Below are 26,616 nucleotides of genomic sequence, written 5' to 3'. Positions count from 1 at the left end.
TGGTTAACAAAGCAGTTAAGATAAAACTGCCAGATACACTAGTCAAGTAAACATTTTGACACAGGCATATATCATCTACATACATTAATTCATATACTGTATATTTAAAACACTTTTCTTACTGCATAACAATAGATTAAATTTTTTTTGTGTGTATAACATTAAGAAACAAACAGACTTTTGAGCAGTTAAAATTCATATACTTGTTTAAGCATTTGTGCAGTTTTTAAGCTTTTAATCTTATGATATAATTTAATACTCCAGAGTTACAAATGTATAAAAGAATATGTCACCTAAAAGGGCTAAGATTAACAAAATATATTCGGCGATACAATGGCAGATTTTCGTTTTATTGAAAAGTGTTAGTCATGCGTCAAAGAAAGGTTTTAACACTAACGACAGTTTGCAACAGTACTTATTTTCTTAGTCATATCACGTTTTATAGGTCACCCTAGGTTGAACGAATTCAATACTTAAAAGTTACACCTGTTTTTAAATTGCTACGAAATCTTGAGCCATTGAGTGAATTGTCGCAAATTTTATGTTTTCTACTGCATTTCGCTACTGCTTTAGACCTTAACGATTAACAAAGTTGAATAGCTTTGAATCTAGTCAAAATTGTCAATTGTCAAATATTTCGAACGTGAATGAACAATTACAATATTCAAAAGTTTGGAAAATCACTTAAATTGTTAGCAATCAATCTAAAAAAGTTGTATACACAATGACACGACACTTGTGATATAAGATAAATCAAATTGAGAAAATGTCGAGATTATCTCAATTATATCAGAACTATTACATCTAAACTGCAGAAGATCGCAGATATGCACCATGTATTGTAAAACAGATAAGAATATAGAAATTTTGATGATTAATCTAACACCTGGAGAAACTATTGTAACTCTCAAATATTTTGTGTTCAAGGGCACGTACTTTTTCCTGTGTTAGTCTCAATATAAGTCTATGCTTCTGCATGTATTAACAAATTTTAAGCGGACAAAAAAGTAACTTAAAATTTTCTGAAACAAAATCTGTGACATCACAAAGTTTATCAAACAAATTGTGGTCAGATCGGAAATCTAATTAAAGTAGTGTACCGATAACTAATCAGGAATTTCCCTTTAATAAACTTTTGATTATACATGTGTATTCATTATATCTGTGTTTGCAATTTCAGCATTTCCCAGCTGGTGTTTGTTTGAGCTACTGCTGAAGAATACTAAAGTAGAATTTGGAGATTACTTATCAATTCCACCGAAACTGTCCAGTGTCATTATCCTTACACTACCTTAAAAGGGAGTTGTATTTTTATCAGAAGGTGGGCTTGAATATGTACCCTGTTTTTGCTCTGTACATGGATTTCGCAAGATTTGTACTTGTTTCAGTCAGGCTAGTTACGTGTGCGTCAATTCAGTACACATGCAAGCAGCCTGATAGAAACAGTAATTTGGCACAGTTCGGTGTACCAATCATGTGAGCAGGACAGCATGGTGTTGCTACCTATTAAACATAAATTGCTAAAAGTTCTCCTATAACGTTTTTAGTCTCAGTGTTATGTCAGAAAAGAAAATACATTTGTGAGGGGAAAAAAAAGAATTTTCATTCTTAATGATATACATCCAAATTGAAAAACGAAGATAATGAAGAGAAAATTACTTCTTTTTTAAAAAAAAATTATCTTCATTATTTTCATTTTTGATTACCAAAATATCTGAATCAAACAAGTAAATGGGAGCAGAACTTCACAGGGGCCTTTAATATAAAGGCATAAAAAAAGTGTCAGCATAATGTGATAGCCTTTGGCAAACAAAACTTCCAAAACTCGGCTGATCATGTTGAACAAGGAGCTTTTGAACTCTGTTTTCAAACCTTTTAAATGTAAACAATGCTCTTCTCATAGAATTTAAAGTGTTTTACTTGTTAAAAGTGTAAACAAAGCGAATTAATAAAACTAAAATAGAGATAACATCAGAAGTACACATTTTTATCATAAACTTATCGATTAAGTGCAAGGACATGACTAATATAAACAAGTAACATTATCCATGATCTCTAGTTCAGCGATACTGTTCATTTTGTGAGTAAAAACTGTGTTTTAAAAGTCCTGCTAAAGATCAACGTACTAGGGAGAATAACAGCTAAACCGGCTTAGAAAACGCCATTAGTTAATCAAATAAATCGAACAAAAATCAAAGGGGTTGGATGAACAAAGACCGAACACTTGAAACGGTTGTGTAAACACGTACTGCAAATAGAAGGATTCCTTTATACACCATCCCATTATAGTGTCACACGCTGGTGGACAGGCATAAAAAACACAAGAATCTTTTGAATTTTACGATAATTTGGAGGAGCAGTAAAATACTTGGATCACCTAATGTTTTCAATGAGTGAATACAGTAAACCTCAAATTTAGAAGGAATGAATGATTTTACATTTTTTCAAAAGATGTTGATGGCATTTTCAAGATTACATTTCAAAATATTAAACCAATCTTCCAACTCTCACATTCTTTTAATTAATAAATATCCCAGAAAATTCTTTATAAACATGTCAGATACATTTAAAAGCCAAATATAATGTCAAATCTTTACCCAACAAGAATTAAAAGCAATTTAATAGATGCAACAAAAATGTTACACAAATATCCATCCTCCATTATTTGTTGCTTGAAAAATGAAAAAGCAAGGCGAGGTAAATGTTTCACTACGACTGTATACTGATGGGCCTCCAAGGAGTTTTCCATTCTTATTGTAGTAAAATGCACCATTATTAATTCAACATTATGTATATATAAGTATGTTTCACAAACCTTCTGAAATAAAACTGCAATTTTGAAGCATTAAATTCATATAAATCAAAATTTTCCATTCCACTTGGCGCCGTAACGAAAGTGATCTTGTGATCCATGGAAACCAGCATAGCAACAAAAACTGAGAAAATAAAGAAATCATTATAAATAACTTTACTGGAGAGACTGCAATAATGCTAAAATAGGTGTAAACTCCCAAGTTTGGTTCTTAGCCCTGAATGACTGCCACCTACGGACAATGTAACAACTATGGACAATGTACACAGTCTAGATTACTTAGATCACATATCAGTCAAATGTACATTTCCTAGGACGTGTTATGCTAACAATGAAATCTGTGATCTGTGATCTTTTGGAAGCACGAAACACAGCAATGAAACATAATGCCAGACTTGGTTTAACCGAGTCTGTTCCTGAGAGGTAATGACGTGTCCAATACTCCTTACACCCTCTAGCACCCTCTTAAGCCTTACACCTCTGACTTTTGTCTCCAGAGTCAACTAGAAACTCCCAGTCCCTATTTCAGCTTAAGGCCCACTTCCGCAGTGTAGTAAATTTTTATTCACATATCCGTAGCATGACTTTTATATGTACGAGAAAGAAGAAGAAAAAGACGCTGTTCTTACTAATCAATCTTGCCTACAAACACAATTTTACCATAATAATAATGTACATAAAATTTGTAGTTGCAAGTATCTGTTTATGGTGTCTGATATAACCAAACTGTTAAAGAAATAACTCGTATATCATAGCAGGCAATAAATCATCCTTTAACATTTTTCAAAATTTTGCCACTTACATAATGTTAATAGAAATGTACTGGTGTCGGCAAATCAGTGAGATCATTATCTTTAAATTAAAATTGTGTCAGTTTGAATAAATTGTGCGAAATAGCAAAAAAAAAATCTTGATATCCATTTAAAGTGTGTTTGGAAAATGGTAAACGTGTGTTGACAGGAGATCACATGCTATTAACACATTTTTATGTTCTGCAGTAGAACTTAACGTATTTTGGCCCTGAAATGCATAACCAATACAAATCTTCAGAAGAAATTAATTCTCATCATGAAAAAAATTGTTAATTTTTTCATGTTCTCAACGAAAATTGTCATAACAAGTTTTTCACTGGTAAAGCATCAGAAGAATTCTTCTACACAAGTTGTTGGGGCTCAGGGCACCAACTAGTCCCTCGGGATTCTACAAGAAAACTTGCTTACAAGTACAATTTATCCACAATTATAAGAAAATATATTCAAGACTTTATATAATATGGAGAAAAGAACTGCTATGGTGCAGATGTTTAGTTTGAAACTTGCCTGTGATCATAGCTTACTTAAAGGCTACCAAGAACTGATGGATGTCTGTCAAGAGATCATATATATAGTGAAATAACATTCTTGTGATACACATCCTTTAAATGCGGTTTATATTGAGAGCAAGTTTCAAAGACCTGACTTACCCCAAAATTCGGGGGGAAAAAGAACGAAAGGAAGATAATTAAAACAAGTTTCTTCGAAATCCTTCAAGGTGTTTAAGAGTTACAGAGCGGACACAAAATTGCTAATGGAAGGCCAGACGGACACTGGCGTCATAACATAATTTGCTCCATTCGGGCATATGAAAATGTTCAAGACTGAGGTAAATTTATATCGATATAAATGCCAAGTTTCGTTGAAATGTCCCAGAGCTGTATTTGAGTTAAGTTCCGGGCAAGAATGTGTGACGAACAAAGCAGCAACTATATGCTCTTCTCAAAGATCATCGAAGTAGTTGTATTCAAAATGACATGTAATGTTACAATTGTAAGCAAAGTCACTGAAGATCACATATACTGAAAAAGGCAGTACGATTCTATATAGTTACCAGTGGACTGACACAAATTTTATGTCGATTCCGTCAAACGTTAATAAGATCATTTTACTGCTAATGGATAGGCAGTCATTTTGAATGTTTTATAAATGTAGAACTATTTAAACCTGGTTGGGATCATATAAACATACAGTTTTCAGTAACAGTAATAACAATTTATTTTTAAAACATTGGATTTGGCATTAATCACAAAATGACAGTCAATGATTGTGTATGAAGTGATGAATGAAATGATAAATTTCAATGTTTTTTTTACATGAGATGGCAGGGTTTTGAGTTAAAGACTTATAAAGTCCACTTGTCTTACATTACAGGTATATCAACATGTAAGTAAAAGTCTATTATGTTCTACTGACATGCTGAAACACCTGTCTACCGATGTTACGTTCTGTTCAAGTGTGAATTGAAAATCGACACTAATGTTAATACAAAAACTGTCAATAAATTTAAATAGCTAGTCCTAACACTTTGTGCACCTGCGTACATTTCGTCATATATGGTCAGTTTAGTTCTGTTTTCACTGTTTTTATGGAAATCTGGATCTGATTTTAGCACATCTTGTAACGCGGACAACGCCGAGTACCTAAACGTATCATTCCCCGTCGTCAATAAATCGAACACGCAGGAATCGAAATAGAAGTCTACGAGATTGGCACTACGACATAATTCCTCCGCCTCTTTTCGTGACATGTTTACATCACTATCACTAACCTGTTTTTCTTTTAAAGCTAAAAACTTCTTGTAATCAATGATTTCACTTTTGGGACAACCACGTACACACAGCTCTATGTTGTTTTTATTTGTGGAATTCACTGGCAACAATTGCTCTGGCATTCTAATCAAAAACGTCAAATAATTCCCAACAAGACGAATAACAATTCTGGTATCGATGTATTTCATTGTGATCTCTACATGTCTGCCTGGATCTATTTCCACGAGAGACACACTATGGGATTTTCCATATTTAGTCTGTCCGTCATTGAAAGAACTTGGTAGCATGTACGAATCAGCCTGGTACAGGATGTAGCCATTTGAAGCACAGTCCCTGTTCTCCTTGATCAGAACTGTCAACTGAAACAAAAATTTGAACTTGTATATAATATATGTTGTAAATCATACTTCTAAAGAATCCTTAAACAAATGCCAAGCTACATGCTAGTAATACATCGCTTATAATTTCAAATGATTTGGATAAATTGGTCCCTTGTAACCATTTGAATCATATGAAAGGACAACATTTTTTTATTTTAGAATATGAAGAGCACCTTTAGTGGGAACAATCCTCAAGATTGGTGTAAAAGAATAAAATCTTAAGAGAGTACAAGAATAAAAGACTGTTATAGAAAGTAATGTAACCTATGAAATATGTAGTCAGAACCAAAAGTGCCAGTCTTGCACAGTCAGACGTATGCTTGGTTTCAACCTTCCACACAAAAAAAAAGACAATTATATTTTTATTGTATATGAAACTTCAAACAGGCCGATAGAATGAATTTTACTAAAATGAATAAATTTTATATAATTTTTATCCTGGCCACTTTTTCATCATTTCTACTGACAGATCAAACTAAACCAGGAAAATTAATTAGCCTGTAAATAATTCAACAAACATTTTTTCTAATATGTGCGACAGAGATAAGTTCACTATTCATTTTATATGTCTTTCAACTTCAAACAGCAAATGGCCCAAACATATTAACAGCAAAGATTTTTAAAAACTCCTGCGTACAAATAAAATTGTTGGGATGTTAATTTATGGAAACTACATATCTACAGCATATAATACTGTGGGTATCCAAGCGATAGCTTACTTTTTTATTATTTTTTTTATCAGATGACATTAAATCTTGATGAGACACTCTCTAGATCTGTATCTGAGATTCTCCTTAAAAGTGTTCTTTACATCAAATATGCAAGACTTGGCAGCCTGGAAAACCTGGGATGGGCTCGTGGGATGGGCTCATGGTATGGGATGGGTTGGGCTGAAGGTCATGGGATCATGGGTCCAAGGTCAGAGAAATATATAGTGAGGAACATGAATTAAAAGTTCAGCTGGGCAATTAAGAGGTCAGCTAAGGATAACAGGGACACAGCCTGTAATTACAATTCCCAGAATGAGACTCACACTGTATTGGCTGCCAAGAAGGGAATACCAATACTTAGTCCTGTAACTTGTTAGAATGTACTTCTATGGCTCCAATATAAGTGATGAAAAATTTATGGACTGTATTTTTTATCATAAGTAAAGCAAAAAAGGCAATTATTTTGAACAAAATATAATCATTTATTGTCCACTTGGTGTTAATGTAAACATCATTTTTTTTTATAAGTAAAGCAGAAAAAAGCAATTATTTTGAACAAAATATAATCATTTATTGTCCACTTGGTGTTAATGTATACAGGATATTTGTTTGTTTTCGTGTAAGATCGAAATATATTTCACCGAGTGAACACTTTAATGCAGCCACAAGTGAAAATGTAAATTATGGTGTTCACGAGTGAAATATATTTCGATCTTACAATGAAACAAACAAATTTTCTATTCATTTTATGCATTTTTAATGGTTTTAAGAAAATTAGGCCTATATTCAGTTTGCCCGCACAACGTCATGTGCGCCGCATCATAATGTCATAATGTCGTGACATCAGGATGTCTTTGTAGAATAAATAGTTCTATTATTACGTTTCCTGATTTCTTTTACATTTGATTATGATAAAATGTAAATATGTATGATCCTTTTATCATATTTATACATCTTTACTTTTACTGAATAATATTTTGCAAGGAATTTCCTATCATTTATAATTCCGCATTCAAATGTAGTTCAGTACCAGTGAAAAATAAAAATGATATTTTCACTGTTTGAAACAGTGAAAATATCAATTTTATTTCACTGATAAATTTCAGTATTTCTCACAGAAGAGCATAAAATAAAAACATCTTTTTTTATGATAAGAAGAACTAAAAAGCAATTATTTGGAACAAAATATGGTCAATTATTGTCCACTTTATGTTAATGTAAACATCAAAATCTATTACCAAATAAATTGAAAATTGCCATATGTTTGAGAATCCCCCTTTTCATATGTTATAATATTTATAGGTTATTAGCTTTGTATCGGGAAATATGCATGAGTTCTTCATTGCGCGACTTGAAGAGCGCAATATTCTTCCGCTGAAGAACGAGTGCATATTTCCAGATGCAAAGATAATAACCTTTTTATTACATATGCATCTACATGTATAAATATAAATGTAAATATCACAAATTTGTTCAATACCCTGAATATGACTGACAATGCTGAATAAATAGAAAAAATAGTGCAACAACACACACTGAATTACGTCACGCACCCGATATGAAATTCAGGCGTCAGTGTACGGAAAAATATTGACGTTTCCGGTACCAGTGTAAGTTAACGGGGAATAGAAATGAGTATGTAATAAGTCTAATATATTATAAATTCATTTCTGTCATCTCTTTATCTTGAAATTTGTCAATTATTGTTTTCTTTTTATTTTCAGTAACTTCTTTTCAGAATTGATTTATCATAAGTTCCATTGCATATTTTCTCTCAAAATTAATTTTCATCAAACAAATTAATGTTGTAGGTTCATTCTCTAACTTGGGTTAAAGGTCAACTGCTGAATTCATCATTTTTCTCCCTGTGACATATATACATGTAATTCTACCCTTTATCTTCATAATTCTTCATTATACCGAATTGTTTTGTTTTGACATTCAAATACATTTCTTCCACTACATGTATATTAGTCTACTTTTATTTCATAAAGGTATCACTTATAAATACACATGCAAGAAGTATATATTTTTTAATTTTCATAATATAACTTTAAAATTATTACTGTTCTACGTGTTTTTATTTTTCATAATATTACTTTAAAATTATTACTGTTTTATTAAGTGTACTACTGACTGGATCAAGAGAATTAACAATAATAATGATAACAATAATAAGAAAATGTAGTTACTGTTATTAGCCTATAAAATAAGACATTAACCCATTTTGTTACTCTCGACCAGATCTTATTGACAGTATGGCATGAATTCCCAGGGGTATCATTTATTTTATAGAGAACTGTTCACCTTAAGAAACCTTCGAGAATCTGAGAAAAATTTAGGGGGAAGTAAGTTCAGCCCATGTCCTTGAGCCCATCCCATCCCATCCCACGAGCCCATCCCATGAGCCCATCCCAGGTTTTCCAGGATCCCGCAAGACTTGTAACATAGTCACATATCATGCATGTATTTAAATTGTGTAGCTATAAAATACATGTATTATAGCTGTCTATTGAAATTCACCAATTTTATAGATTTATAGACTGGAATGAAGGAAGGCTGGAGTAGGTCGAAGAGTTTGGAGGGGGTAAGAGGGGGGGGGGAGGGGTTAAGAAGCAAAGGCTCTGAATCTGTTAATGGGTACTTTTAAGTTGTATATGGGGCAAAGGTGAATAAATAAAAAAAATATTTTAATCAATTTTAGGTAATACTGCATGTTTTAAAAGGTATTTTCTAAGTGAAAGATGCCTTCCCCCTTAGAATATGCCTGGAAACAGCCTGCTTCGGATAGGAAAAGAGCTCTGATGTATCAACTGACCTTTATTCCGTGGAAAAAATATTCTTGGCTGACTTAAAAGGAACAAGTCCAAAGTAACACTTTTAATAAAGTCATGAATTAATGTTATTTAGCTTGATAAATACAATTACATAATGAATGTGATATATGTGAAGTGTAGCTCAATTCCTTTAATTTTACATTAAAAACTTACTGCATGATTAACGCAGTACACACCAACTGTATTCACAAACTACAACTTGTGTTTTCTGTAGTTGCACATAATTACAGCATAGAACTTTGCTTTTAATTTTATTACAATGTAACAACAGGTGATCGAGTATTGCAATGGCAGAAGTCCCCTACTGGTGGAAAACTTTCAATAGTGACCTTGACCTTTGACTAACAAGCATAGGTCATGTGCTGAAACAATTTCTAATCATGTGAAACATTTCTGTGTAGCACCAAGATAATCCATCAATGCACTGCATATAAAAGTTATGGAGCAGAATAATTTTTTACTTGACCTTGATCTTTGACCTACAAGCATACTTCATGCATGTGCATAATCTACATACTGCCCTCTATTCACATACCAAGTCTTATGAACCTAGCTTGAATACTTTTTTAGTAATTGCAGGATCCAGATTTGCAGACGGACAGAAAGAATTTTCACAGTCCCCTCAGGTGTTACCGGTAGGGGACTAATTACTAACAAACAAAATACCTTATAAATTCTGAAAAATGAACATCAAAATTTTTATCTGGAAATGAGCCTGTGTATCATGTTAAACCTAAAATGTTTCAATGACCTGTAACAATCAGGAACCTCTATGGTAATGCTAGTATGCTGGAGTGTAACCAGGTGCTTAGAAAAAACACCTACATTGATAACATATCCCATGAATCATCTCAGGGCTGTTCAACCTATCAGAGAAAGAAAGAAAAACACCTTTTTGTAAGATGAATATATCCCAGTACTGGTTGCAATTGCATTGTTTCAACAGTTTTACAAAATTACTAATGAACTTAGTCTGACTGTTATAAACTAATAATAATAAAAGTATTTTCTCCTCCTTTTATCACTCTATCAAACTAACCCAATTATGAATCCCATGTCTACTTTGTTAGTATCAATCAGACAGTGTGCTGCGATGAGGCAGGAGTGGAGGGTTTGGAATGCTGCGATTTCCCAGGTTCTACTCCAAATTCGGGAATGTTTTCTCCTTGATTTGGCATTTTAAAGACAAAAAAAAACTCATGTTCTAATGTTCATCAATATGACCAAACTTTGATTTTAAGAAAGATCATTTTTAGGGAAAATCTGGAGGTCAGTGCCTTTAATGTTTGCCTTTACAACTACGGCGCTGGAGGTCACAATATATTTAGGATCAGAAAAATACTAGTCATTCAGAGGTTTGGGCGAATACAAGTAATATGTTCACAAATTGCTTGACATATATTACTGCATGCAGTGCACACAGCATTTCTTTTAATTAAGTGGATTATAGTTAATGATTTTTGTACACAAGTTTTTCTTCACATGATACAGTGATAGGTAAAGTATATATAATTACAGGCAGAATGGGTAATCCTAAATTTGTATGTGGTGGGGTGGGTACATTCGTGAAATCTTAAGAATATTTTAGTTATTTTTGGTTCAGTAAAATTGTAAAACTTCAAACATAGATCAAGTTAAACGAAATTCAGTCTAGTTTTTACCTCTAATCTTTTGTAATGCTAATTCTACTTCAAACTGAGGCTGTGTGTGTACTGTATGACACATCTCTTAAAGCAAATTCATTAATCATTAAAATCCACATTCTTTTCAGGATCTGCTTCCCTCAAAGACATTGCAACAGGCAGAAATAAATAATTTAAAATCATGATTTATGGGGCAGAAAAAAAAAGAACACATTTGATCAGTCGATAAGCTAATTTTTTTTCATGTATAAATTAAAAGTAGAACATAGGTTCAAAGTTTGTGCTGTTGACCTTAAATTTTACTTGTCTGAAGTAAAACTTGAAGAATAAAACTTGAACACTAAAGATTTGTGTTTGGCAGATTTATCTTTAGTGCAGGGCTGTGATTTCCCTTTGAGGAATAGTTGCTTTTCAAGTTTTTTGTACAAGAAGCCCTGAATAACACTTCCTATGGACCTCAATACGAATGAGATTATAATATTCCAGTCATAAAATAATGAAAACTATTGTCTGTGGTCCAAAGGACCTAGGCCAAACAGTTTTGAGTAATGAATTCAAACTGAGTGGCATAGTATCGAGTATTAACTGACTAATCAATCAATAGGTGTTTTATTACATGACATCAGCATTGATTTTTTGACTTATTAATTTTAAACAGTAAACATATACTGAATACAGACCCGTCATAAAAAGCAGAAATTCTGAACCAGCAATAAGGAGCCATGAAACCTTGACCCTAATGCCTAAAGTACAATCCAAAACCAAGTCATAATACACCAAGGTTGGCCTGAAGACTCTGAATATTTCATTCTAAACTTACATGTAAGTGACAGTAAGTCAATGGTTATTGGACAAAAGTTGCTTATATTCTATTTTAGTAACAGTGACCTTGACCTAAAAGTAATCTCCTTGCAAGCTATCCTCTATACACCAGTTTCATTGCAATCCTGTTATTAAGCATATAACATTATTTTTTTTTATTTCTAGAAACAGCAACCTTGACCCCAACAGTCCCATATACAATCCCTAGCTAAGACTCCAATCTCCATATAAGCTTGCAATACACCAAGTTTTGTGGCATGTATCAAACTGAACTCAAGTTATTGACTAGAAACTGACACTGCCCTGGCATCTGCCTGACACCATACAAAACCTACATACCAGAATCTATGGACTTTTCTTAACCCTTATTATGCTGGACATCATTGGTTCTGCCTTTGCGACCAGTGCACTGTTTGCTTTTCAGTCAATATCTTTTAGCTATGCACCCCTTTTAACAGTTAATGGTACAGTCAAAATTGGAAGGTGGACAAGTTCATAATAGAAATTTAGCAAGGTAAGGGTTAAAAACCTAATTAAAAGCATCCAGACGGTCCTAATGAAAACAAATATTTGCAATTTTGCTATCTACTGGATACAAGTACAAATACATTTTTTAATTATCATAGAAGCAATTCCAGTATATTGGTGCTTTATTGCAAAATTCTGTGGGTATGCAGATGCTTTCCTCAATAAATATATGTGATACATATCATTTGAAAGGCCAGTGCAATGGAGAAATATTTACAGACAAAGAAAGGATGGCAAGAGTGATTTTTTCATCTTGTAACCACTATGTGATTTTCTTACCCTAGATGTGTATACCCATATACCTTCCACCCATTCCCATTTGAAAATTTAAATGCTGTGCACATTTTACATTTGAAAAGATTTTTTTTTTTTTAATTAATAAGCTTTCCTTAATCTCTACCTTCCATTATTTCAAAAATTTTTATAACAATGAGTAAATAATTCCATGTTATATTGACATATCTGTGGCCCCCATATAATGAACAGCAGGTACTGCTTCAAAAATTTAATATATCATACTGAAAGGATAAAGGGCTTTGTGCCATTTCATACAGATGCCCCAAAATGGTATAACAGCCTTTAATTACAATGATATCAGCTGGTGTGGGGCTTAGTTATACTGATAAAACTACCATAGCTAGGCGTTCCAATCACCTAAAAGGCTCACAGTTTTGTTTGGAGAAAATATTACACTCCGGACAAAATCAGGAAATTAATTTTTGGAAATAAAAATAGGAGATACCTTCTGGAATGTCAGTGTGGAAATTCACAGAGATACGCAAAACCTGACCAAGTTAACAGCCACTTATGACCTTACAGGTGTAAGACAGTGGTTCTCTTTCTTTTCATACAAAAGCTATCCCACAACCACACGAGACTAAAAAAGTTCCCTGCATTAATTTTGTTTCCTATATTGTGTAATTATTTTTATCACAAGTTCTCCTGTAGATACTCATACACCCTTATAGACAATGACTCTCCATTTTTTTTAGCTCTTATATTTTGGAAAATTCTTCCAAGCTTTAAAATGTTACCACTAAAATGAGATATAAGTCGTGGGAAAACCCCAGCGCACTGAATTTTTCTATGCCAAGCTTAAAAAAACCTGTGTTAATTGAAATCATAATTGGAAATGAAATTTGTGTAAATCAGCAGCTGGAAGAAGGTGCTGATAGGTCTGAAGTATCTGAACTATGCCATATGAAAACTCTCAAATATCTAGGCCTTGTTTCTCTCTGCTATAAAGTTGCCAGACCAACCCACTCACACATGCTCCTTAACAGCTTTCAAACCTAGCACAAAACTTGTGAAGAAAACATGTGTTCTACTTCCAAATCTCTCTTTTGACATACATGATTTTGCGATAGCATCAAATGCCATGTGAATTAATATATTATGCTATGATTTCTTTGAAGTTTTAATTATACCCGCTACATAATTGCCAATAACGACTAGTGATTCCACAGAACTAAAGTTACGCTTGGAAATTACAGTGCAAGGGTATTCATATGCACTAATTATTACAGGGTTGTTTGGCAATTTCTTGGTAAATAGACGAAATTTCTCTTATCATTATCATAAATGTAATTACAAAGTAGCGTGCAAAGGAATGATCCTGGTAATTTCTGGGTCTTAAATAAAAATTTTGTTTTACAAAAATTTATGACTAAAAGCAATATTGGTTCAAAACTAAAACTTTTATACAAAAAAGCATTAATTTAAAAGTTTAACCATTGATAAACTAGAAATGCATAAAAAAAACCAAGAGAAAAGACAGAATGCCCAAGGGAATGTGTGCACAACTCATGGATTTTATCAATGAAAATGTAGAATACTTTACATCTACATGTTACTCTCGCGAGCAATCGTTCGCGATCTAACCAATACACAACACCTACAGTATTTACTTATCCCATGTATGCAACTTTATTCATTCTTGTATTTATATTCAGACACTGAATGTTTGTTTGTTTGTTTGTTTCACTGGCTTACTGAACAATACATAATACCTAACGCACTAAAACATGCATGGTCAACCCTGTCATGAAAATACTGACCAGTGAATTTATTGTAAAGTATCCTGCGGCTGCCGCAGAGTAGTTTTTATCAGGTTCAGCCCAACATATAAGAGAACTTTATTATATACAAAAAAATCATTTAAAACTAAACGCATGTATACATAACACTTAAGGTGGTCAAACATCTAAGCAACTGATTGTATTAAAGATTTTTTTCAGGCCCTGAAATCATACATATTGTTCATCATATCAAATTCATTTATCTATTAGAGATTTTTAAGAAACAAAGACATATACTGTAACATATAGTTAGATCCCCTCAAGAAATACTGTTGTTTTTTCTTGAATTTGTAATTATCCCCTTTTAAAGATGAAAGTACATTAATTTATATGGCTGAATATTTCTTTCGATTTCAATATACCGGTAATTTCTAGTTTTGCATTTGTATCTGAGAGACATAAGGTTTTTTCAACAATCTGAACCAAAAGGCAAGTTCTAGAACTGTTTGTAACATCAGAATTCATTTATTTCTAATCTATCTTAGTCACGCAACCAACGACATGCAAAGGGAGGTAACAATAATTTTACAAACTTGCATTTGTAATGAATTTCAGTGAAATATTTAGTTGTAAATGTAACCGTTACTGTTTGACAAATATAATACATTAATTTTTACACTTTTATCATTTCTTAAAGGTCCATTACTAAGGGAAAGTGAGTTGGCAATTTTTTTCATAGCCAGTGCATAGACTTCTGCAAGACACTAAATAATGAAGATTGGCAGGTCAAAATTTACAGAAGGTCTTTGGAACTCAAAGAAATGTATGTGTATTATGCTGAAATTTCAATGAATCGACAGAATGACCCCCCAGGTCTTTTTAACTTTCTTCATACTTCATAGAAAAATAATTGTACATAAACTGCGATTTATTTCGAATTTCTACATACCAACTTTCATTTTCCAATAAAATGAAATAGTTTCTGTGCTTTTTAAAAGAAATTAAAATGCTCACTTTCCTTAGTATTGGACCTTTAAGGTAAGTCTGTACATGTGTGTATCAAATTTACGCTAAAATAACTCCATGTTGGTTTAAATAGATATAACTCCAGTGAAAATCTAAAACTGGACCTGTGGTGAACATAAACAAATGCATATGGCCTGGTGCACAGTAAAGTGCCCAATTGGGTTAGCATCTAAGTCAAAAATTAAAGTTTTTACTTTGCCTTGAAAAATACCTTTTTTCTACACTTCAACATGTTGTGCACAAGGATCAGTACCCAAATAGATAACTTTTTGGGATTTTTTTTCAAAAAAGTGGATTCAAGTTGCCATGTCGGGTTGGGGACGGACATTACACCTTCATTTAAATTAGATTCCTACTGTAAATGTTTTATGCAAAACCAGTTGTTTTATGTGTATTTTCTAATAGTTTTAGGGCAAAGATCAAGAAAATATAAGCCTTAACTCTTTGCTTTTCCATATTTTTTTAAAAAATAGCTAATTTCTTTGAAATTACGATTATTTTCTGTTAATCGTAAAATTCACTTTAATCTAAAATTTGGAAAATGGAACATTTACAGCAGGAAAACACCTTTAAAGCAAGTAATTAAAACAAACAACAAAGTAGAAACATAAATACTCTTATTTATATTACATTTAAGCAGAAAATATCATAAATAAATAGTGCCAGAAATGGGGGACGGACATTACATAAAATGACTGGTTCAGCTTTTATAACTACTTTGAAACATAAATTACTCTGAAATTCAAATTTCTTAACTAAGGGAACATTTGTGTCATTTCAATAGGTAATATGTCTATAAATATAGTAAATGGTTTTACTAAATGATATAGGAAATTCATTTCAGACATTCATTTAAATAGCAGTTAAAAAAGCTAGCGAGATTGAAGTATTTCATTTTTACTAATTTTCAACAAGTATTCTACTAGTATTAAGCAGTATTTGTCAAAATCAGCTTTACAATCAATTCTTCACTGCATATTATCATATATGCAAGTACTGTTCTGTTTCAAAGAAAAAAAACATACATGCCGTACAAACATTCACATAAAACTAATCCATATCTAACAACCTTCCCATAGAATACAAGCATATTAAATGTAGATGACCATAACATTACTGTATCAGTTTAGCTTTCTATCAGTGCTGTGTTAATGGTACAAAAAGAAATAATGACAACATAATAATGTTCTGTCTATGATTGAAAAAATAAAACACTTCAACACATTGTCTTTTTTTTGTATACTTGTACCAGTCTTTTATTTTTTCACGGTTTAATTTAAAATATGTTTTTTTTGTTTTGTTTTTTTGATGTTTTTTTTTTTTTTAAGGGGGAAGTCCTTAGCATAAAAAGGCAAAATATATCCTTACTAGGGGTTTTAATTTTATACAATACACGGGATTATAACACTTACATCAAAGAGTGTTGTTTTAGGTAAAGATTCCATAATGATCAATTAAGATCCAGTTTAGGGGTTTTATGGTCCCTTGTATATTGGCACCCTGTTGAGAAAGTGTGATTTTGTGATCTTCTGTGGCCACCTGTGTTTTATGGCATGTTGTTGCCATCTCAATAGGTCACTTATTAATTATGTTGTTTTAATTAAGGAATGATTTTGATGCATCTTATGACCCTTTATTTTGTAAATGAAAATATAAGAGAAAATATAAAAGATAAGAAATATACAATAGGGCACTAGGGGAGGGGGATCAAGTGTTTATGGTAGCATTTCAAAAAGTTTTTGTAATTAGGGACAAAAGAGGGGCAGAGCTTTCTGGATATGATGTTAAACCCTATAAATTACAAGACTATAAATTTCAAGAAGAACGAGGACTGAAACTCAGACTACTTACTTTTTTCAACATGTAGTTTTAGTCCAAAAATGTAATGTCCGTCCTCCAACACTTTAAATGTGCTTATAGATAATGTTTGGCAAAGTTTTACTTTATTTATATACTCATTAGTTTTTTTTCATGTTGTTGCATGAGTTCTTTATATGAAAGTAAAATTCATGTATGAAACTGATTCATTTTGCTGAAGATTTCAACAAATTTTGTCATTTTTTTTACACACAATGTGTTTTTAAGAAAAAATATCACAAAATAATGTATTTTACTGATTTTCAATGCATTTTTTTTAAATTTCAGTTCTTATTGGTAAAACAGAAATAGAAGGAATTGATTTTGATAGAAAATAATAATATATATACAACATTCAAAAGCAATGATAAGTGGGGACGGACATTACGGGGACGGACATTACAGATAACTTTTACACTTTTGTCAATATCTAAAAAACTGCTTGATGGATTTCAACAATTTTTGGAAATATTACTCATGTCATCATATGTAATAAAAATGTGCTGCAAATTTCTAGTTTTATAACACTTAATGAAGTTTATGGTAGGGGGACGGACATTACGGATTTTTTGTCACAAACTAACTTTTGATGAGATATTCGGCCATATTTATTTATAGACTTGATGTACAGAAATGATACTTTGACTATTTCAACTTACATATTTTTCAAACTTTTCAAAGCTATCTCACATGTTTTAGCACCAAAAGATACTACTTTTTTCTACACATTTTTAAGTATAGCTTTTTCAGATTTCTAGGGCGTTACATCCATACAACTTTGGTTCAAACCATGATTCTCAGAACAAGAATTACAGAAGTACATGATGTTATATATCAAATGAAAGCTAAGATATTTTTCTTTCACAAAATTTAATAGTGAAGATGTAAAAAAGAACAGAACTTCTGTGAGACAACTTACAAAAATGATGAAATTTTAGATGCTAACCCGTTACATGCAAAAATGGCTAATTTTTGCATACTTAAACTTGTCGCACTACTTTATTTCTAAATTTTCATGATAAATGTTCACCTCCACATCTACATCTGTATCGTACCTTACTTATAAACTTTATTTCATAGTTCTATCATGTATTGTTTGAAAGATGGGGCCATGTACATGATTTTTTGCTGAATTGGGCACTTTACTGTGCACCAGGCCATATGATCGGACATTAAATCTTTGAACAAACACATAACTTAAACCATACACAAGTACATTACTTGACCAAACTTTAAGATATCATATTACGTATATTTCATTAATTTTACCTGTCTGGACTTCAATTAGTGACCAAAGCACCTATTACCTACAACTTCTTTAAAGACCTTTATTGTTACACTTCTTCAAACAGTTTAACCCTGACCCTGCTAAATTTATAATGAACTTGTCTATCTTTCAATTTGGACAGTACCATTAACTGTTGAAAGAGGTGCTTACCAAAAAGATACTGACTGAATGGCGAACAGTTCAGATCATGATCAGACTGCATGGATGTGCAGGCTGATCATGATCTACACTGGTCGCAAAGGCAGAATCAATCGTGTCCAGCATGGTAAGGGTTACACAGAAATATTTTACTGGCATAACATATAGATATTTTGTGAATGAAAAATGAACTGCACGAGTATGACTGACACTTGTTACTTTAGATGTGTTACTTGAGCGGCCATTAGAATAACTTGTTTCTTTTCATTTACGTAGTAGTAAGTACTACACTGAAGGTACATTTTTAGAAGATTTAGTGTATGTGTGTATTGCCCTTACATTCTTCTGAAACTCTTGACAGACAAAAGGCATACACACATGTATGTTAATTTTTATCTGGAGAAAAAGCCACAGTGAACACTAGTGTATCTTTTTTTCATCCAAAGGTTAACCTTCTAGTCCGATATTGCATAAATCAAAGATGACATCAAGTTGCCTATGGTAAATATAGTGTACAATATAACCAAGCCATAGGCAAAACACATGGGAGACAAATTGTTAATAGTGACAGGAAAGAAAAAATACTTGTCAAAAACTGAAGGCATTACTTGAAAATGGTGCAAAAGAAAGAAATCAAATAAATGATACCATCTTGAGTTTTCATTAAATCCATTCTGACTTGTTTACAAATACATTGTATATATAAAATGTATGCATGTATAGCTACATAATTGAAGAGAAAGGTTTCTTTGCGAGTGTGAAAAGTGTATGCATTTTGCATGTGTCAACTATAACCCTGTGACCTTAAATGAAAAAACAATCACAAACTGAACCCAAAGAAGAAAACAAATAAAATTTACAAATATAAAACTCACCTTACTGTACATGCAGGATAAAGATTATGTGAGTAAGCCGGAGGGGTTATGAAAAGGGAGGAAGGGTGTAGTGAGGGAGAGGGTAGAAAGGGGCAAAGGGGCAAAGACACATACAGACATACTCCAAAATGCTTACTTTGGTTGTGGCAGTAGCACTGAGTGAACGCGATACCACTTCATTTGTCACTTGCACAGTAAGATGGTCATTGTCTACCAGCGGCCATGCTCCTTGCACCTTACAGGTCTGAAACTTATTGTCAAAAGTACGTATGTGGGGATCCCCAAATAATCCACAATGTCTGTACACTTTTGTTCCATGATAGGTACACAATTCATCTGGTGGCAGAAGAGTAATTGGTGTTCCAGTCCAAATTTCCAAATTAGGATCACACCTGTAGTGATTCATTTGATTTCTCACAACTTTTTTCACACTATGAAATTTGATATTCCCTTTGCACCCATGTAAATTATCTAAGCAATGCATATATGTCCTCAGACTTGTACATCGAATGTCTGTGTCTTTATTTGAACCTGTTCCTGCTGCACCTTGACTTAGTGTCTGGTATGCGACTTGGGACTCGTCCCAGCATCCATCTACATCACATGTATGTACTGAAATATATGAAAGTATATAAATTCTCAATAGATTTTTGATCACTATGCACAAACATGTTCTCTAAAAGGTGCTTTTTCATGTAATATATGCAGTCCAATTAACTGTACGCAAGTCGCGATATTGTGATAAATTTTTGCACAGGTGAATATCCCTCTCCTCCACATACAAACACGTAGAGGCAGACATACAGTAAATGTCAGTCTGTGATTTCACAGTGAAATTGGTCTGTCCATTTATGTGTCTTGCAGTCGAAAATTGAGCCTAGTAATATATATATACATAGGGACTGCTAACCAGAGACAGAAAAATGGCAGAAATGCATTTTGTAGGATCACTGCTTTCCCTCAATACCAATGTCAATGGAAACATTTACCAGTATCCATAGGACCATTTTCTCTCTGCTAGGACAGTTTATCATATCAACTTGCATACTCGATATATAATACTTATAAAACCTCCTTACTGACTACACTAAACATCTGAAATTTGTGATGCTAACGCATGCAAAATGGCCTGCATATACATTAATTAATCTTCTTTCCTAATTGTATAAATAAAATGTTCAGTTACTATCAATTAGATAAGCCAGGTGCGAAACTTCACGCGCCGTCACTGCTTTGACAATACACTGCTGTGTATACAATATTACACAGGTAACGTAATGTCCAAAATCGGTGACCTCGACATAGATAATTTTGCAACTAAAATAAAACCCAGTCTTACCTGATTTAAAGAATATCCCAAGAACAAATATCGTCAGGAACACTGTTTCCCGACCAAGACGGGAAATCGGCTTAAACATCTCCGTTTTTCCATGACACGAGTTCGGCACGAATGTGTAATTCCTTTTTTCTTCCAAAATGTCCGAACGTTTCCCCTTTCTCCGAGACTTCGGTCTGTGAATAAAACATAAACAACCATTAGCCATGTATCGGCATGTTTTAGTAAATCAAATGTTTCTACTATCACAAAAAAAAACCTATGCAACAATCATAAGCAAAGCATAATCCGTTTATTTTACACCTAACAAATTAAATTAGGTCCAATTTGAAAGCGTGTATTCATGCTAATACATTCAGTTATCGCAGTGTTCTGTGCTATTTTTAATTTGGGTCAATGGGCGGAGCTTACTCTTTCAACCTCACACCATTAGTATCCGTCCGCTGCTCCGATTGGTTGAAGATAAGACTCCTATATCAAATATCAATAGCGCTGTCAAAATGGAATACAAACAAACATGGCTGCCCTTGAATTTGATTGGCCGATAACAGTATCGCTTTTCGCACCTGAGGTGCGAACGCTGGTCCTGATAATTAAATCAAGATAATTAATATGAAAGTAATATGCTTAGCAGATAAACTAATGAATGATCGATAAACAATCACTTATGATCTGTGCGATGAATGCGGTGACAGGTTCGGAAAGATCACAATAAAAAATAAATGTAAGACCCGGGTGTAAGAGATATTTACCTGATATGGTGTCTTAGATGAAAATCTATGCTCTTTAATAATTTTGATAAACGTAGGGTAAATTCCAACAAATTTATTATGAGAAATTTCAGTTTGTTAGTACTCCCGGAATAATGCTCAACAATTTTATTATTTCTTAACAGTTTGTAAGGGGTTTTCTGTTTCAAGGGATATAACTGATATTACACTTTAAAAAAACTCTGCATTATGATGTATCGAGTTGCTTCCCTTATATCGATGGCTAACGAATGGGCACAAAATATTGCAAAATTGGATATTTATAGTCAAGTAATAACTATATTCAATTACAACAAAACACCAAACTCCTGATATAATGTCCTGCCAAAGTTTTTTTTTTTTAGCTTTTCAGGCGAATCGGTAATATTTTTCTATAACGTATTTAAGAGAACTGGAAGTTACCACGATTTTAATCAAAAATTGGGATAAAAATGGCCTATGAGGTTACTTAAAATAGAATCCCACATAGATACATATTACTTTACGATGCCCCCATAGCCCCACTGCGCACATGTGTTTACAGGGTTACCCGTGTCCATGCACGCATGGAACTATATTAAACTTGTGACTCATTATGGGTAACATTGTGCCAGGTAATTTTGAACCCTTTGTTGGTTGTTAGAGTTACGGACAGTCACACGTTACAATACTGATACTAAAGCTCACGTTATCTACAGTAATAGCAGCGTAAAAGGACATGAACAACTGACATCCAAGTCTGACGCTACCAGCCTACCAGCCTGGGTCTTACGTGTGATAAGTCGCCTCCTTACGCTGAGCGTTTGGGGAAACCCTTTTCATGGATGGAAACGAAAAAGACCCATCAAACCTTTGACCTCCAGCTGTCACAATGGCAATTGTTTGGTTGATCTGCGTCTCCACTTTGTGACAGTGAAAATGTGTGCCAAGTAATATAAAAATTGGCAGAGTTATGGACCCACACGAAGTATATCCAGCAAACCTTTGACCTCCTAGTGTGACCTTGACTTTTGTACTACTGGTATTCATCCTGTGCATTTTTGCCTCATAGTGGTAAGTTATATATTAAATTCCCTTGACAGTTATAACAGTTATGGAGAGGACGGGAAATATGACGCACGCATGCATGTACTTTCTTTACAGATACCTTCTATATAATTGGCCAAACTCAATTTCCAAATTAGTATAAAAGAGGAAGAAGTTTGCTTTATGTCACAATGTGATAATAATCTCACGGTTAAGGAGCAACTTAAGAACGATTTCTGAAGAACGCACCAAGAAATAAAAGACTGGAATCTTTAAATACACTTTTCGATGCTGTCAATAAAATATTCTTTGCAATTGCTCAACAAAAAGCTAGGGCTTGATTTATGTGACGTATTTAATTCCTTCGAGAGCATGGATTTCCTACCAAATCCAAAACCAGTGATTCAGGAATATTTTTCTGACAGTATTTTAAATTGAACACCAGAACACAGCTGGAAATTTGAGTAAGGATACAAATTAACCCACTCCTTAATTTCAGAATTTTCTAAGAAGCCGTATTTTCTATTTACGAAATTGAAATTTATGCTTTTCCTTTAATGGGATTAGAAAGCATTCGCAAATTTCTTACTGTGTTATGACGTCGGCAGACTAAGTATGAAAAATACAAGTTGCAAATGGCACGAGTTATGTCTCGTCTTTAATAACAATACTGGAGCAAGTTTATGTTGCCTTTTGATACATTTTCTTGAAATATATAGATACACACACGCACATGTAAAATAATGTAAATATAAGATTATTTTTTTTTTTTGTTACATTTGTTTCCATACATTTTGTATCGTTATGTAGTACGAGACGCAAGCATTTAGGAGGAACAAGGTTTATATGCCTAATATAGGATGGTCTTTATTTTTTCTACTCTTGGTTGTCTGGTGATGGTGATGACGATGATAATCAGCCGATGATGATTTTAAGCCAGTTAGATCTCTAATCTAGCAACCGACTAGATAATTTTGTTTCCTTTTTTTGAAGCAAATTCACATAATTTGTGGAAATTAATGAATAGCCAAAACTATTAATTTCATTTGCTTTCTGTCTACCCGTTGCATCGTTATCTTTTATATTATTTTTGGGGAACACGGCTATCGGTCTAACAATGATCTGTAAGTAAATAAAATGTAAATATGTCTTAATAATCAATTTCTTCCCGAATATGAAATAATAAACGTATATATAATCGACCTGCTCAACTGACAAGTTATCCCAAATGATTAGTAGTTCAGCGTAACTACGCGTTTGCAATTATAACTTTAATACATATTTAACCGGCAGCATACTTTCTTTTTGCCTTGAGTAGAACTGTAAGTTTAACTGGATTTTGTAAACGTTCGTTTTGCCTCCTTTAAAGGGCAATATTTAATTTTATAAAATGATGCTTATTTTTCTTAAAAGCAATGCCATTTTCTCACTGTCCCATCCGCGCCAGACAACACTTTTATACAGATAACAAATTCTGGTCAATCTGTAGACAGAAAGGAGATAAAAAATGTCTTAAAATTTAAAATTTCACGTTTAATTTTCAGACTTCCAAATTCAGGGAAATTGAAGTGCTATCTTACCAGTGCTACTGTGAATTGTTTAGTCAGAATATCTTTGTCAATTTTACACCTACGTCTGAAAATTCTTTCTTGACTGGACAATCAGATTACAAATATCACAATTGAAAAATATCCACTGTTGATATCTAGCAGTATTTGAATTAAAATTTTTGTTCATATCAAACATCAGACTGACCACATTTATTTCGGACACTCTGATTTGAATGTATCAAATCAGTTTTCTTTATGGCACTACCGGTACTTACAGGACTGTACTGTTGATCACAAATGTCATACCACTTACTTATAACAGAGTGAATCAATAACAGGTTTAGTATTATGAACGGAATCTGAAACCACTGCCTAACAGAAATACTCGTAAATTTCACCCAGAATATAGAGAAAAAAATGGTGAACGTAAGTGTTGAAATATGTGTCGAAAAAACAATGAAAGTGCCAGCACGGTGTTTTTCTATCATTCACATTGACGAATTATATTTACATAAGAGCTATAGAGGCGACGGAAGTCTACCAGTTCTCGCAGGATTCAGCTCTCTAGTGAAATGAAAACGTTGAAAATGAAACCAATTTGTTGCTCCTGGTATTTCAGTTGTATCTGGGTGACGAGAGATGTTGATTTGCAATCTAAGTCTGTACATGATCAATCATCTATGTTTGCAATACACATTTTCGTGTCAAATTTGACGTTTTTAGATAATTCCAGTCTAAATGCCAAAGGCTTAATATTGAACTTTGCAGGGTAGTTTTCAGTTGCCAGCATTTAAACAATGGGAATGATCCAGACAAATAAAAAAGCAAGACACTGAAGGAAAAAAATGTATGCCCTTAATGACCCCTAATATTTTCGAGGAATGACAAGTAACCACTATACTCTAACGTTTTCTTCGGTTTAAAGGTGGTTTCGTGGTGATCCCCATCCCTGTATTTCTGTGAAGGGTCAATGGTTAGACTGAAAACAAGTGGTTGATACTGGGTTTGACCCTCTAAAACTGGCCAGTATTATAATATATAAGAAGATTTGGCTAACGACAGCAGTCTACCCTTCCGTTGAAACTACATAAATCCACGGAAGGCTACTTACGAACTCAGTAAAAAATGATATGGTAGTGTATATCATATTTACACTTAACACTTGCATTATGGGAAATAAAGAAAACAGTTCTATACATGCGAAACAAACAACTTTGGCTGTGCGTAGGGATTTTTGAGAAAATCATTTTTAAGCACTGCACAGATTTTTTTAAAGAATCTTAGTTCCTCATACTATATTCAAAGGACCAATTATTGTACTGTACAAGTGCAATCTTGAAAACCATATAATAATGCATATATTCTCTATTTGGACAGCTGCATTATATAACTATATGTGTTTAACATAAATTTTCAGCCTTATGGAAGATTAATATGTCTGCTAAAACGCTGCTTTTTGTTGCAATACTTTATAAATTGACAGATCTCAAATCCATAGCATGAGGTTTTATGACTTTCTGCAGTTTATTTTGCAAGACTGAGGGTCACCAAAACTTTTTTCTCTGTATAAAATTCTGGTTTACAGAACGTTCAAGAAAATTTTGTATGCAATATTTTAACTTGAATATGAGTGGTAATAATACCACAGTGCTTTTAATTTTATGTTAAAACATACATAGATGAGCCACGCCATGGGAAAACCAACATAATGGCTTTGCGACCAGCATGGATCCAGACCAGCCTGCGCATCCGCGCAGTCTGGTCAGGATCCTTGCTGTTCGCTAACGGTTTCTCTAATTGTAATACGGTCTGAAAGCGAACAGCATGGATCCTGACCAGACTGCGCGGATGCGCAGGCTGGTCTGTATCCATGCTGGTCGCAAAGCGGTTAGAAAAGCAGTACTTTTGGTGATGCACATGAACTAATACATCGATTCAGAGCCATATAAAAATATTACAAATAAAAACAATGGATTCCTAATACTTCTTTTTATAAATGCTAATCCAATATGCATATACCTATAACAAATATCTGAGATAACAGAAGCAGAAAATAAAATATAGGAAGAAATTTTATATTTTGTATTCATAATAAAAATCGAACTGTGTCCATAGGACACAGTGCCCCCCCCCCCCCCCCCCCCCCCCCCCCCCCCCCCCCCCCCCCCCCCCCCCCCCCCCCCCCCCCCCCCCCCCCCCCCCCCCCCCCCCCACACACCACCCCCCCCCCCCCCCCCCCCCCCCCACACACACACATACTGCTTGCACCTCCTTGATATGGTAAAATTCAGTCAAGGTTTTGCATCTGTGCAACTTTAAATCCATTCCTTTAAAAGGACTTTGGTGTATGAGAAGTTGAACACACCAAATTTCTTCACTATATGACTATGGCATATTTTGTAAAATTAAGAAAGGGCCATAATTCTAGAAAAAAATA

General features: G+C 33.4%; 1 protein-coding gene across 4 annotated transcripts in view; it reads right to left on the bottom strand.

Annotated features, from left to right (window-relative positions):
- Positions 1-4,824: 4,824 nt before the first annotated feature.
- Positions 4,825-26,616, bottom strand: part of LOC123566521 (repulsive guidance molecule A-like) — a 34,345-nt gene continuing 12,553 nt past the window's right edge. For 3 of the 4 annotated variants that reach the window (XM_053549777.1, XM_045360700.2, XM_053549776.1), the window contains exons 2-4: positions 20,858-21,030; positions 19,655-20,130; positions 4,825-5,755 (exon numbers count right to left, since the gene is read on the bottom strand). In XM_053549777.1, the coding sequence (XP_053405752.1) occupies positions 5,066-5,755; positions 19,655-20,130; positions 20,858-21,030 (1,339 nt within the window). In that variant the 3' untranslated portion in view covers positions 4,825-5,065. Of the gene's footprint in view, positions 5,756-19,654; positions 20,131-20,857; positions 21,224-26,616 lie in introns of those variants that run through there. The other variant, XM_053549774.1, reaches the window with a different exon arrangement.

The sequence above is a fragment of the Mercenaria mercenaria genome, chromosome 8, assembly GCF_021730395.1.
Source record: "Mercenaria mercenaria strain notata chromosome 8, MADL_Memer_1, whole genome shotgun sequence".
Classification (NCBI taxonomy): Eukaryota; Metazoa; Mollusca; class Bivalvia; order Venerida; family Veneridae; genus Mercenaria; species Mercenaria mercenaria.
Note: the sequence above shows the minus strand (reverse complement) of the source record. Positions and strands in the feature narration are given on the sequence as shown.